This window comes from Seriola aureovittata, chromosome 3 (genome assembly GCF_021018895.1).
Source record: "Seriola aureovittata isolate HTS-2021-v1 ecotype China chromosome 3, ASM2101889v1, whole genome shotgun sequence".
In the NCBI taxonomy this organism is placed as follows: domain Eukaryota; kingdom Metazoa; phylum Chordata; class Actinopteri; order Carangiformes; family Carangidae; genus Seriola; species Seriola aureovittata.
In genome coordinates this window covers 18,001,617-18,014,186 of record NC_079366.1, presented here as the reverse complement: position 1 = coordinate 18,014,186, position 12,570 = coordinate 18,001,617, and the positions used below count along the sequence as shown (strand labels likewise).

General features: G+C 40.6%; 1 protein-coding gene across 2 annotated transcripts in view; it reads left to right on the top strand.

Moving 5' to 3' along the window:
• Positions 1 to 12,544, top strand: part of doc2d (double C2-like domains, delta) — a 66,855-nt gene extending 54,311 nt beyond the window's left edge. For both annotated transcript variants that reach the window (XM_056372492.1, XM_056372493.1), the window contains 3 exons: positions 5,605 to 5,686; positions 5,944 to 6,040; positions 9,559 to 12,544. In XM_056372492.1, the coding sequence (XP_056228467.1) occupies positions 5,605 to 5,686; positions 5,944 to 6,040; positions 9,559 to 9,698 (319 nt within the window). In that variant the 3' untranslated portion in view covers positions 9,699 to 12,544. The remainder of the gene's footprint in view (positions 1 to 5,604; positions 5,687 to 5,943; positions 6,041 to 9,558) is intronic.
• Positions 12,545 to 12,570: the final 26 nt, after the last annotated feature.

Below are 12,570 nucleotides of genomic sequence, written 5' to 3'. Positions count from 1 at the left end.
ATTTGGGTTTTTCATTTGCCACTCTGTCAGAGTTTCCCTTTTGTTCCCTTCAGTGTTTTTGTACCAGTGTTTACCTCAGTTTAACGGATGGTCTGCAGAGAATGTGTCACTCTCCTCATTCATCCTTTTGTGGTTTCCACCATAAACCTAACATCATCAATAATTTATGCTCTAAAGTTTCAGTGAACTTAACTTTAGCAAAAGAATGGGGGTGAATGTATTGCTGGAACAGGTGAATTACATCTCTAGAGTATACTGAACAATTGAATCGACACAGGAGTGAATTTGCTCAGGATGTTTTCTAAATTACTCCACTGTCAGTTTGGTGATGTCCTGCAGTTGTAACACCAGCAATTCTCTTGAGGAATCTGTAACTAAAGCTGAACTTGATGCCAGTCGCTCTTTGTCCATGCTATGTTTTTGTGTGCGTGTGTGTGTGTGTGTGTGTGTGTGTGTGTGTGTGTGTGTGTGTGTGTGTGTGTGTGTGTGTGTGTGTGTGTGTGTGTGTGTGTGTGTGTGTGTGTGTGTGTGTGTGTGTGTGTCCACACATTTGTCTAGAAGGCTTTTCCAATTGGTCTTTTTCTCACTGTGGCTCTCAATCAGCATTTCGAAGCCATTCAAGTGACACAAGGTCAGAATGATCTCGGTACTAATTTGTCTTCCATTTAAAAGGACAAATTAGCATTTTAAAGACTAAATGAGTTTACATCCTTCAGGGTGGGGGTGGGGGGGGTCACATTTCTCCCCCCTGCTCTTCACACATTACGTATAATATATATACTGTATATATATTTATATTCTGTCAGGAAAAAAAGACACATGAAGGCAGAAAAAAGTGCAAAACATGTCAGATATTTCCTGCTGACAAAGCACAAGACCATGCTTTACAGTATTAGTTCTCTCTCTCTTTTCCTCTGAACACTTGTGTGAAGTGAAAGTCATAACTCCTCTCTGCAGCAGGCGTATATTTAGCTCTTCTTTTCCAGTTGTCACTTATCTTCTCTATCACTTTTTTTTATTTTTACATCTCTGTCATAACTTCTTTGGTGTGGTGACAGGTTTTTTTTTTTTATCACCAGTTCCCTCTAGATCATCCCTCCCTGTCACCTCTCAGCATTTTTTTTTTTCTTTTTTCCATTTACAGGGATGCTCTTGTTCTTGTGCCTGCTGTCAGGATGCTGTTAGGTACCACAATTTTCATGACTCAACCAGTTAGAGAGTTGTCAAATTGTCATGTGACTGTGCGCAGTGGCTCCTATGACATGAAGTGGCATTTTGGGCAAAGACAAACAAAAAATGTCAAATTGTGTGTGTTGCTGCTGTTTCAGGTTGTGTCAATAACCCTCTCCTCTCAAAAAACGTCATGTGTCATTTCATTTCACGTGCACATATATATATATATATATATAAAAATATAGTTTGACATTTCAGGAAATATGCTTATTTGCTTTGCCGAAATTTAGATGAGAAGATCGATACCACTCTGATGTTTGTACAGTAAATGTGAAGCTACAGCCTGCAGCCAATTAGCTTAGCGCAGCACAAAGACTGAAAACGGGGAAACAGCTAGCCTGACTCTGTCCAAAGGTTACAAAATCTGCCTACGCACATTGATTTTCTCATCCACCTCTCAGCAAGAAAGCAAGTAAGCATATTTCCCGAAATGTAGAGCTATCCGATCATAAAGGCAAAGTGTATATCTTCCTTAATACATGTCTTGTTGGTATAAAATCAGCAAGGAGGCTCCACTGCAGTGAATGCATTGTAAAGTAAAAGAACCTTAATATCAGAATATACCTGAACTCTGTAATGCATTTTGCGCAGAATGAGGACTGTGAACCTTTTCCAATGTAGTCAAGCTACGAGGAGAGGGCTACATGCTTAGTATGTACATGAGGAATAATTACAGTAACTCTTTCAAGGTGCATACAGTGCAAAGAAGAAAAAAGAAAGAGATAAACATTGTAAATAAAAATACGAAAGAAAAATCAAGAAAAATATATTAAGTCTAGAAAGGAATGTAAACAGTAATGTAATATATAAGTCAACTGTTGTAACAAACTCTAGTAATATGAAGACAGCAGAGTTCATTAACACATGCAGCACAATTTTGAATAAAACAATATTAGCACATACAGTAGGTGTTAATTTTGAGGCTGCAGTATTACATCACATTTCATTATATTACATGTACAGGTACGTGTTCCTGTTATTTTGTGTGTTATTCTTAACATGATTTAAGAAAAAATGGTAGAAGAATACAGCACAGAAACGTATGGGTAGTTTACTTTATTCTGCAGTGAACAACCTACTTTTTAAGGGAACAGCTGACAAAAAAAAACTAACTGAGAGGATAATCCTCTCATATCTCCATGGACCAGCCTCCCATGTTATGAATTATTATTCACATTGAATTTTCTACGGTAATTCGAACATAGTTTGGTTGCTGCTGTTCGGAATATATTTTTATTTATGCTATCATTGTTGATGAATGTTGCTGTCAAATGGTGTTTTGTTATTGTGGAAATTGGAATTCCCCTGTCTGAGCTGCCTCGGAGCCGTATGTAAAATGCGATTTGGCACAGCTCAAGCTGAGATGTCTCATGGGCTTTCACCTCACCCTCTCACACGCTGCTGGTCAAATAGAGGCTTTGTTTGGCTGCCTCTCTCAATTGATTCCTTCTTTTCTTCCAGTTTACCTTTTCTTTTCTCGTGAAGACAGGCAGACCATTGTATAAGCAGCAGGTATTTTGGAGGATAAATGCTGATTAGCTCATGGAGAAAATGACCTTTAAAAATGCAGTAAACATCGAACTGAGCCTGTGATTGGTGACAAGACATTGTTTGGTAACATTTTATGAGTTAAATGACTTAAACTGGAACAACAGTGTAAATTTATTGCTTGTGGGCACTTCTTTCGAGACACTCAGATTTAAATGAAATGTCCTTTGTCAAAGAGGCTGTGAATCCTCTCTTAGTCTAGAGGTCCAGATGCAGTCTTGGCTTGACATTGAGATACCCGACCCTGTAGTTTCTTTAAGCTCGGCAGAGTATTTTAGCACTTTTCACCTCATTGTTTTGGTTTTATGGCCCACATTTTACTGTTTGGTCTCACCTGTTTCACCAAAGTAATTTTCAGCTGCAGCAAGCAGCTGTTTTGAGTGAAAAGGCTCTGATAGACTATATTTTACCTTTAAAAGGCAGCATGCAGCTAAAACTCTAATATTTTTCCTAAGGAGTTGGTGAAAAGCAAAACAAGAGTGAGTGTGAATATTGGACTTACATTCGTCCAAAAACATGACTCCAGCTGAATGATGATTTTGCTCTGTGCCTGCTGAATGTGTGACTAGGTAACTGTTTGCTAACATATTCACCCTTAACAAATGTTGCAGTATGCTAATGTGGTGTTTACAGCTTGGTGCAGTGCCCCACAAAAGTGGCCACAAAAAAATCAATTCATGCAGGTTTAAACGACAGTCACAAAATCAGATCAGCTGCAGAATGAGACTATAGCTTTGTATATTTACTGGAAAGTGGTTCCCAACTTATTCGACTTATGAACTATTAAAACAAAGCCGTGTGGTGTCACAGATTCTGGCCTTAGTGCGGAGTTGTGAGCAGTCCAACCAAACAGTGATTTTTACTTAGTATTTTGTTTTATTTTGATGAAAATGTCAAGTGTTTCATGAGGAAAAGGCAAAAAGTTTGATTCTTTTCACATAATTTAGCGTTGGTCTTGTCAATCTAAATCTTGTTATCCCTCAGATTTCTCTTGCCTGGCATATGTCTGTCCTGCCCCACTAACTACTGTAGGACACCAAATAAGGCCGTAGACAATAGGTATACTCTGATCTTGAGGCTCCTGCTCAGTGCTGGTTAAAAATAGTTCTAGGTTGTAACTGTGAGGGTTTTTTTTGTTGTCAAGAAAAAGAAAGACTGAAGTCACAATTGTCTCTGGCCACTGCTACTTTGTCAGATCATGTCATATCATGAAAAATGACATTTTTGGCACTGATGGCAAACTCGACTCTTTGTGTCACCACCTTGCTTTCTATCAATTCCTCCTCCTCTTCCTGTTCCCTCTCCACCTCCATCCCTCCATCCTTCACTCGCTCTGATTCCGGCTCTGCAGTGACAGCCCCAAGCCCATCTCATGCATCAGCTGTCAGGCCAGGATTCGTCACTAGTGGTGGTAGTGGGGGGAGGCTAGAGGAGTGAGATATCTCACCGCCTGAACATCTTGACTTGGAATTTATGCTGATGATGATTCCCTTTGCCCTCTAGCGATCCTTCTGTTGCCTCTTTGCCGAAGTGTATACTCCTCCGACATTGGCATGATTATGATCTTGCTGTGGTCTACTGTCTCTCCCTCTCTTTCTCTTTCTCTTTCACTGGCTCGCTGTCCTCCATGTTCAAAAGACTTCTGGGTCACAGTTATCTCAAACAAAAGATTTTGCAAATTTTCTGTCTCCCTTTGTTTCTGCCATTCAGCGAGGGTTATTGTCGCAGCAGGGCAGAAGATAATAAATTCATGGATTAATTACTTTGATCTCAGAAATAATGAATGTTCTGACCCAGTTTGAGAGGTAAAATGTATTTGAGGATCTCTATTTTAGAAATGTTGTTTTTACAGTTGCCCCTGCGTAGAAATTGCTCCATTTCTTTACAGAAGTACATCCGTGATCTACAACTAGACTGGAATCAGAGAAATAGTTGGACATTTTGAGAAACACATCTAAAGCTCTCTGAGTAACACCATATTTCTTATTTAAGTATAATGCAAGCTCTTTCCCTTATTCCAAGTCTTTATGCTGAGCTTATCTAAGCTAATTGCTACTGGCTCTAGTTATATTTTTAATGCTGGAAAGACATGAGAGTTGTAGCAATCTTTTCATCATCTTGGTAAAAAAAAAGAAAAGAAAATTAGCCTATTTCCTGTTCTCTAACTTTCTTCATTGGCTTCCTGTCCTTTATAGAATTGATTTTAAACTTTTAATGTTTGTTTTTAAACTCTTAACGGCCTTGCCCCATCGTATTTATCTGAGCTTTTAACTGTCCGAAATCCTGGTAGACCTCTGAGGTCAACAAATCAACTTTTGCTGGAAGTGCCCAGCTCAAAATACAAACACTGGGGTGACCAAGCCTTTTCTGTTGCTGCCCCCAGGCTCTGGAATAAGCTCCCTGCCGAGATGCGTCTTATTTCTGACCTGGGCCTCTTCAAATCTAGGCTAAAAACCTACCTTTTTAGGATGGCATTTAATACCCAGTAGTATGATAACACTTTTATCTTATTTTATCTTAATCGATTTTGTTGTATTTTATTGCTCTCATTGTTCTTTTATTATTTTTTTTAATTGTTTTCACTTATTTTTCTCTTTATTTATTACCTGTTGTAAAGCACTTTGGTACGCCGAAAGGATTGTTGTAAAGGGCTGTATAAATAAAGTACATTTACATATTTACCAAACTGTTAAGCTATTCCTCAAATTATTCTTATAAGTTTAAGCTATTGTACTGAGGTTGGAAACAACTTAGAGTGTAAAAGGTCCTGATTATTTGATGTCCTGTTTAGCTTGTGCTCTCTTTTTTTTCTCTCTTTCACAGCATCTTGCAACCAGATATGGGGAAAAAGTCCAAGTACAAGACTTCAGTGAAGAAAAAGACTCTCAACCCTGAATTCAATGAGGTAAATGTGTCTCTTGCTCCACAAATAACCACAGTACACCAGAAAGCTTCTTTAATTTGTCTGCTCAGCACCATATGACTTCCTGTTGTGTAGAGCAGGGCAATTAACCGTACCTTTTCAAATATGACATCTCCTTCAATGTGTTCTCAGCATCATCTGCATGTTTTTATGAAAAAAAGCACCAATCTAGTTCCTTTCAACTCCTGTGTTTATGAATCATTGATATAAATATGCTCTTGTGTGCGCCACCTGCACAGGAGTTTTCATATGATGTATCCCTGGACCAGCTGGCAAAGAAAACCCTGGAGATCTCTGTGTGGGACTACGACTTGGGAATGAGCAACGACTTCATAGGTAGGCCGATAGAGACTGTGATGCGGTGGGGAGGAGTGGATGAGGGAAGCAGCAGCACCAGCAAAGTAGATGACTCTACAGGAATGTTTGAATGAAAGCGACGCAATTGCAGAAAACATAAAAACCAGGCCAAGTGTGGGCGGAGAGAGGAGTAGAAAAAAAAAAATGCAGAGAGATGAGGGGTAATTATGAGGCTTGAGGAGAATGATTGAGCAAGCAAAGGAGAGTTTGAGAGAGGAAAAGGAAATGGAAAGGCTTTGGAAATCAAAAAGGATGACATTTGGTCTGGATCCCCATCCTTCATGGTCTCGGCATATCAGATCACTGCTGCCCCATCAGGCCGCTAAACAGCTTTGGCATGGCCTGCTGTGTATATCATGGCAATGGGAGCTTAGGGAGTGATGGGTAACTAGTGGGGATGCACAGTGAGAATGGATTACCACCCTGTGAGCTTGGAGACCTTCAGATCAAAGCGTTTTACGCTGTCTTTATGTGTGTGTGCTGTGCTCACGTGTGTGCGTGCGAGGCAGTAGATGGGTGGGTTAGTGGGAGACGCCTGTTGTTTAGATAAGCCCAGTGAGTTATTAGCCCTGCTGGGAAAAAAGGCCATGTCTAACATACAGCCCCAGATAACAGCCATTCCCTTGACCATTATCATATAACAGGCTTGGCTACAGCACCCTCCCAGTTATGTTAATTGAAGCTGGGAGAAAAATGACACTGAGACAAGGAAGAATGGAGAAAACGAGCTGATAAAGGGGCTGAGCGAGCACGATGCCACTGCACTAGTATGAGAGTGAGAGCAATTACAAGTGGGCTAATAGGCTTAGCAGAAGATATAGAGGATGTCAAATGGTAAAAGGTGAGATTTCAAAGATACATGGAGGAAAAAACTGAACAGTGAGAGGAAAAATGAGGGGGCAAAAGTACACAAGAAAACACAGGCAATAAATCAAGTGGATAACTTGAGGGAGCAATCGATACACTAGGAGAGATGGGGAATTTCATCTTCGCCCTGAACCAAATCCAAGCCTCCTATTTTTGAGTCGTGTTTTACATTTACAAATCAGGAAAACTGTAAAACCTATACTGTAGATAGTCTAATTCAAGTCTCAAGTGAGAATGAATCTGATACGCCACATCAGTATCTGGGCCGGTACTGATCTTAATAAGCAGATCAGGTATCTGCCATGTTGTGATTGATCCACATTAACTGCAGCTTCTTCGTCAATGACGTAAAAATCAGTGATCCAGCTATAAGTTATGTATATTCATTTAGTCACATTGGGCTGCTTTCTTCTGGTTTTATTTGTACAGCAATCGCTGGCCTTGTGTTAGCTTTCATAAATATCATTTCCATGCAGTAAGCTGTACAGATTCTTACCTCTCTGCATAGAACATGTATTGGATCTGTACTCAGAAGACACCCTAAGTTGAGATATTGGATTTGTTTTCAAAAGAAACCTCATCTGACCAGGTTTTATTCAAAGCTGCGTTTTTATTGTTTGTTTTTTTAATGGCTTTCATATGATTCAAAAAGTGGTTGGTCTGAAGTGTCTTTCGTCTGCACATTTCTAAGGCAAAGGTGTTTGTACTTGGTCCAAATGACCACACTTGAAAGCTTTTCACACATGTTGGATGATGGTGCACACACTGAGTCATTCTGTCTTCAGAGGCATTCACAGTGTTGCACGCAAAACAACACACCAAATGAGAGGGAAGCAGTCCTGTGTGAAAACATTAAAAGACAGTTTGAGAGAAAAGTTCAACTCCTGCATGTTTTCTAACTGTTGGTCCTGTTACAAAAAATTGTCAGATGTAGCCCCTCAAAGGAAGGAGGAAGGTGTGGGGACTTCCATGATCTGACAAGAACTGATGCCTTCAGGTCGAATGCTCGGCTGGATACTTGGCTCAGTACAGCTTGTGTATCTGCTGGTAGGGTTGGATGAGACAGATGTGCAGCAGAGGAGGATTTTGTGTAAAAATAAGCAGACAGATACAGGGTAAAACCTCTGCGAGTGCACATCTGCTTGCCAGCGTGTCAGTCTCACACTCGCCTGTATCATCTCCTCCGGTTCCTCATCCTTCTTCTGTGCCCCATTGCATGTCAGGATGGCTGACCGTTCGTTTGTCACCAGCAACCCTCGGGGTACACTCCATCGATCTCTGTTCGGAGGTGGTGGGAGTGTTGTGGGGGCGGAGGTGACAAAGTGTTGTGCGTGATTATTCTATCGAAACTGTCAACAGGTTTAGACCTGCTCTCTAAGTTGTGTGTCTTGTGTGTGAGATGGAGGATACAGGTTATGAGACACTGTAAGACTGCTCCCCTCTTCCCAGTGGCTGCATCTCAGGCAGCGTTGGCTCCCGAGCTCAGATGAGTTGCAGATCAACAATCAAGCCTTGTTTGCTTGCGGCTGTCATTTTCCAAGGCACTGTTAGAAGCCAGCATTGCCAAAATACCGTGTTTAAAACTTCACGCTCCATTAACTGTGCAATCACAGCCAAGGGAATGGCTTTGTAATAACCTCGGTGCAAACAACTGCCTGCATGTCTCTGTCTTCCAGCCTGCCTCTCCACCAACGCCTCCATCACCTCCACTCACTTTTGCCTGAGTCATTTCCTGCTTCTGTGCATATTTACCCCCCCCCCCCCATTATATTCAGTAGCCATGCTCTTTCAATAAATCGTTTGCTGTCTAAATCTCTCTCCCTCCTAATTCCCCAGCTACCTGTCTATTTCTCTTTCTCTCTGCCTGGAGGAATTTGTCTTCAGTGTCTGTATATTTCTTCCTTTGCTCTCATGTCTGTCTGCCTGTTAAATAATAATTATCTTTATTGGCGTGAATGTTGATGTACATTATTGCCGAAGCTCAATATCACATTATTGATTATTAGATTTTAACAAGAATGCAAAATGTCTGCCTGTCCCCTTAGTTATTTTTGATGATGTCACCAGTTGTGGAAAATGACTACGTATATTTATTCAATGTCTGTACTTGCAGTATTCACTTGGGACATCTATTGTTTTAAAAAAGCTCTAAAAACCCATTGTACTCTACGTTACCTGCTGAGTAACAGACAGCAAACAGTCACAGTTGGAGACTAGCTGAGAAAGTCTGGGGAAAAAAACAATGAATTTGGGTAGCACAACTTTTTTCTTCTTTCCTACTCCATTAATCATCTCACAACCCTTCAGATTTATCTTATGATAATATCTATAAACTACTGAACTGTGAATAAAGTAGTTAAATTTAGCTCCACATTGACCAGCTGCAGCAGTAAAATGTTACATGTGATTTGATGCATCAGTCTGAACAATTTAATAATATAATATATAATTATATCAGTCACAGATACATTTTTTTCTGAAGCACTTTTACTTGTAGTAATTTTATGTCGCCTTATTAGTACTTTTACTTAAGTAAAGCATCCGAGTGCTTCTTCTACCACTGGTCTTTCTTTCTGTCATGTGCCCTCACCTCCTGACTCTTCCTCTCTGTCGTCTCCCTCTGGTTTCAGGTGGAGTGGAGCTGGGGATCAATGCAAGCGGTCAGAGACTCAGACACTGGTTCGAATGTCTCAAAAACAAAGGGAAGAAAGTGGAATACTGGCATACGCTCACACAGCAAGGAGCCCCGAGCAGTGACAAACCGGACTAGATCACACAAGACATTCATGCATACATACACACACACACGCACACACTCACACAAACATTTGTTTCACTGGGCGGTGGTTGGAAACAGAGACCAAGTCATGCAGTAGTAAGAGCAAAGGATAAAACATGCAATAATAATAATGTTGAAGATGAAATCCGTCATATATTGCCAACAATTACAGCACCGAGTATTAGTATATGATATTCATACTAATATTAGTGATGGTAATAAGGTGTAATCTGAATACATTTTTTTAAAGGTGAACCAAATTGTGACAATGTCCTCATTAAAGTGTTGACGTAACAAAACAATACCCACGAAATTGTGCTTTAGACCTTACTGTATTGTGGAAGTTGCTCATATTCTGTCATTGAAATCTACACCTGATGAAGAGATTTGAGACTAATGTACTCAAAAATTCATTCATTGAAAGGGGCCAACACTATGTGCACCCTAGTGACTCATAATGTGGTATTTAGTTACAGGAGCAGGAATGTTCGGAGAAGTCTCTATTTTAGTGGTTGTTGATCTGATGCAAAACAACACACCGTATTATAAAGCACAAAACGATCCATTCGGTGGATTTGTACCTTTACTGTTTCAGTGTTCTTGTTCTAATGTCTTTTCATTGACTTTTGGTGACAGTGGCTCTCTATACACCTTGACATCGGACATTAACGTGTCGGCATACGTGTGTGCGTGAGGGCTATGAGAATATGAGTGCCTACATCCACTGTCTGTGCACTGTGTGTCTATCTGTATTCACATCATGCCCCATTCAAAATGTCTCCGTCCAACTTCAGAAGCACAGAGGTGTGAAGAAATAGTAACAAAGGACAAGAAAAGACATACAGGAGAGAAATCCTCCTCCACCACCACCACCACCACCACCACCACCACAGACCTCAGTGGTGTGAGTGTTCCTGGCTGGAGGACACTGACAAGCCGTCAATCGTGTGTGCCAGACCTTTACCATCTCTCTCTCTCTCCCTTTGCCAGACAGTCATTGAACAACTTGAAGAATGGAATATGTCTTGATACGTAACCTTTGACTGCTCTTTTTTGATGAGTTGTGTCCATGGCAGGCAGTACGGCTATTGCTTTTGGAGGTACCATTTGTATCTTCGCTTCACTCCAGCATTGTGAACCAGATTTCAACAGGATCTAAGCGAGTTTACCTCAGTGATTCCAATTCTGCTCCAGCAGAGTCACAGATGATGTAACATTTTCTTCTTTCAGGGCAATCTCATACCAGTAATGTATTAATTTGAAATTTCAGGCATTTGATTGTTCCTGTTATCTTATCTATCCCCCTAATCCACCTTTACACACCCTCGGAGCCTCTCCCTCTGTGAGAAAAAAAAAATGGCTGTAATCTACATCATCCATCAGGGGGAGTTATTTCTGCGATCATTCATCCCATTATTTCTGACCTATTAGATATTAGGTCTATAGTGGCATATATTTAATAATTTGGGCATGAGACAGGACTGGAGGGACTACTGTGCCCATGTCTGTGAAACATATGATTGCCTGCTGAGATTAACTGTGTGCAGTTAGTAGAAATGCAGGCATAGAGAACGGAGCCCCCCTATGATATAACCTCAGGAGATAAAATGAGATTACACCCCGTATGGAAACACATTTGGCAGTAGGGGGACAGTGGATAATCACAGACCAGGATCCAAGATACTGAGAAGCTATGCTAGATTGCACACTTATTAATTTACATGTGTGTTACGTGCCTTGATGCACAGATCTGCATATTGATGGTGTGTATGGGCTAGCTTGTTGCTGAGCTGCCCTAAATACCTGCCAGGATATCAAATGTATTCCCTCGGTTCATCTCGCAGCACTCCTGCTCTGGCCATACACCGGTTCACAAAAGCATACCCACAGTCAGTCAGTGGCCTCCGGGAGTTTTCTAACTGTTGAATCGATCCGGCTGCTCATATTCTTGGTGTCCTTCGACAACCTTGTGAATGTCTCATCGTTGACTGCAAAAAATGGATCCTTCAGTGGTGAATTAGGTTTAGAATAATAAAAGGGCTTGGGCATTATAAAAGCTTGGGACTAAACCATGTATTGTAACAGTAAGCTTAAAAACATTTTCAGTTAGACCTTAAATGACTTTAACAAGAGGGGTTGGGCAAGAATGATGGGTTTATTCTGTACTTTCTCTATGCACATCAAAACTCCCAGCACGTCAGCAGTGAGATAATCAAACCAAAACAACATGATCATGTTATCCAAGCATCAAAGATGCATTTCTGGGAACACTTTGTTTGGGGATCAGCTGGGTGGAAGTGCCCTAAGAGTTCACGTTTCTGACTGGATCTGTTGGTTTTGTTTACAGTCACCAAGTTTTCTGACTCGTGTCTATTGACCCCGCTTAGCTTATGTAATCATTTTTATCTGCAATACGGCTGCATGTTTAGCAATCATCATCAGCTTGTATAATAGAGTGCAACTTTAGCTGATTGTTCTGGATGCTGATGTGTTTACAGTCTATGCCATCCATTCAGTCTCTTGCCATCAGTGTGTATTTGTTTGTGAATACGATGATTCAGGGTATTTTTTTGCTCAGTTGCTGTGCTTTACCAAACGAGCTATTACTTTAAAAAAAAAACAAAAAAAACAACTTTACTGTCACAGATTTTGACACTTGTCTTCCTTAAATTGATATCAGTGGTGATGATGCAGGAGGGCTGAGATGGGAGCGAGATGGGAATTCACTACTGCAGTCCCTGTGTATTCACTGTCAATGTCAATCACACAGTATGGCTGCCATCCTGTGGTGGGTTTGTGTAACTACTTCGCAAAAATAAATTGAAGCTGTTTCAGTGCTCGTCTGTCTTCCTTTGAATTACAA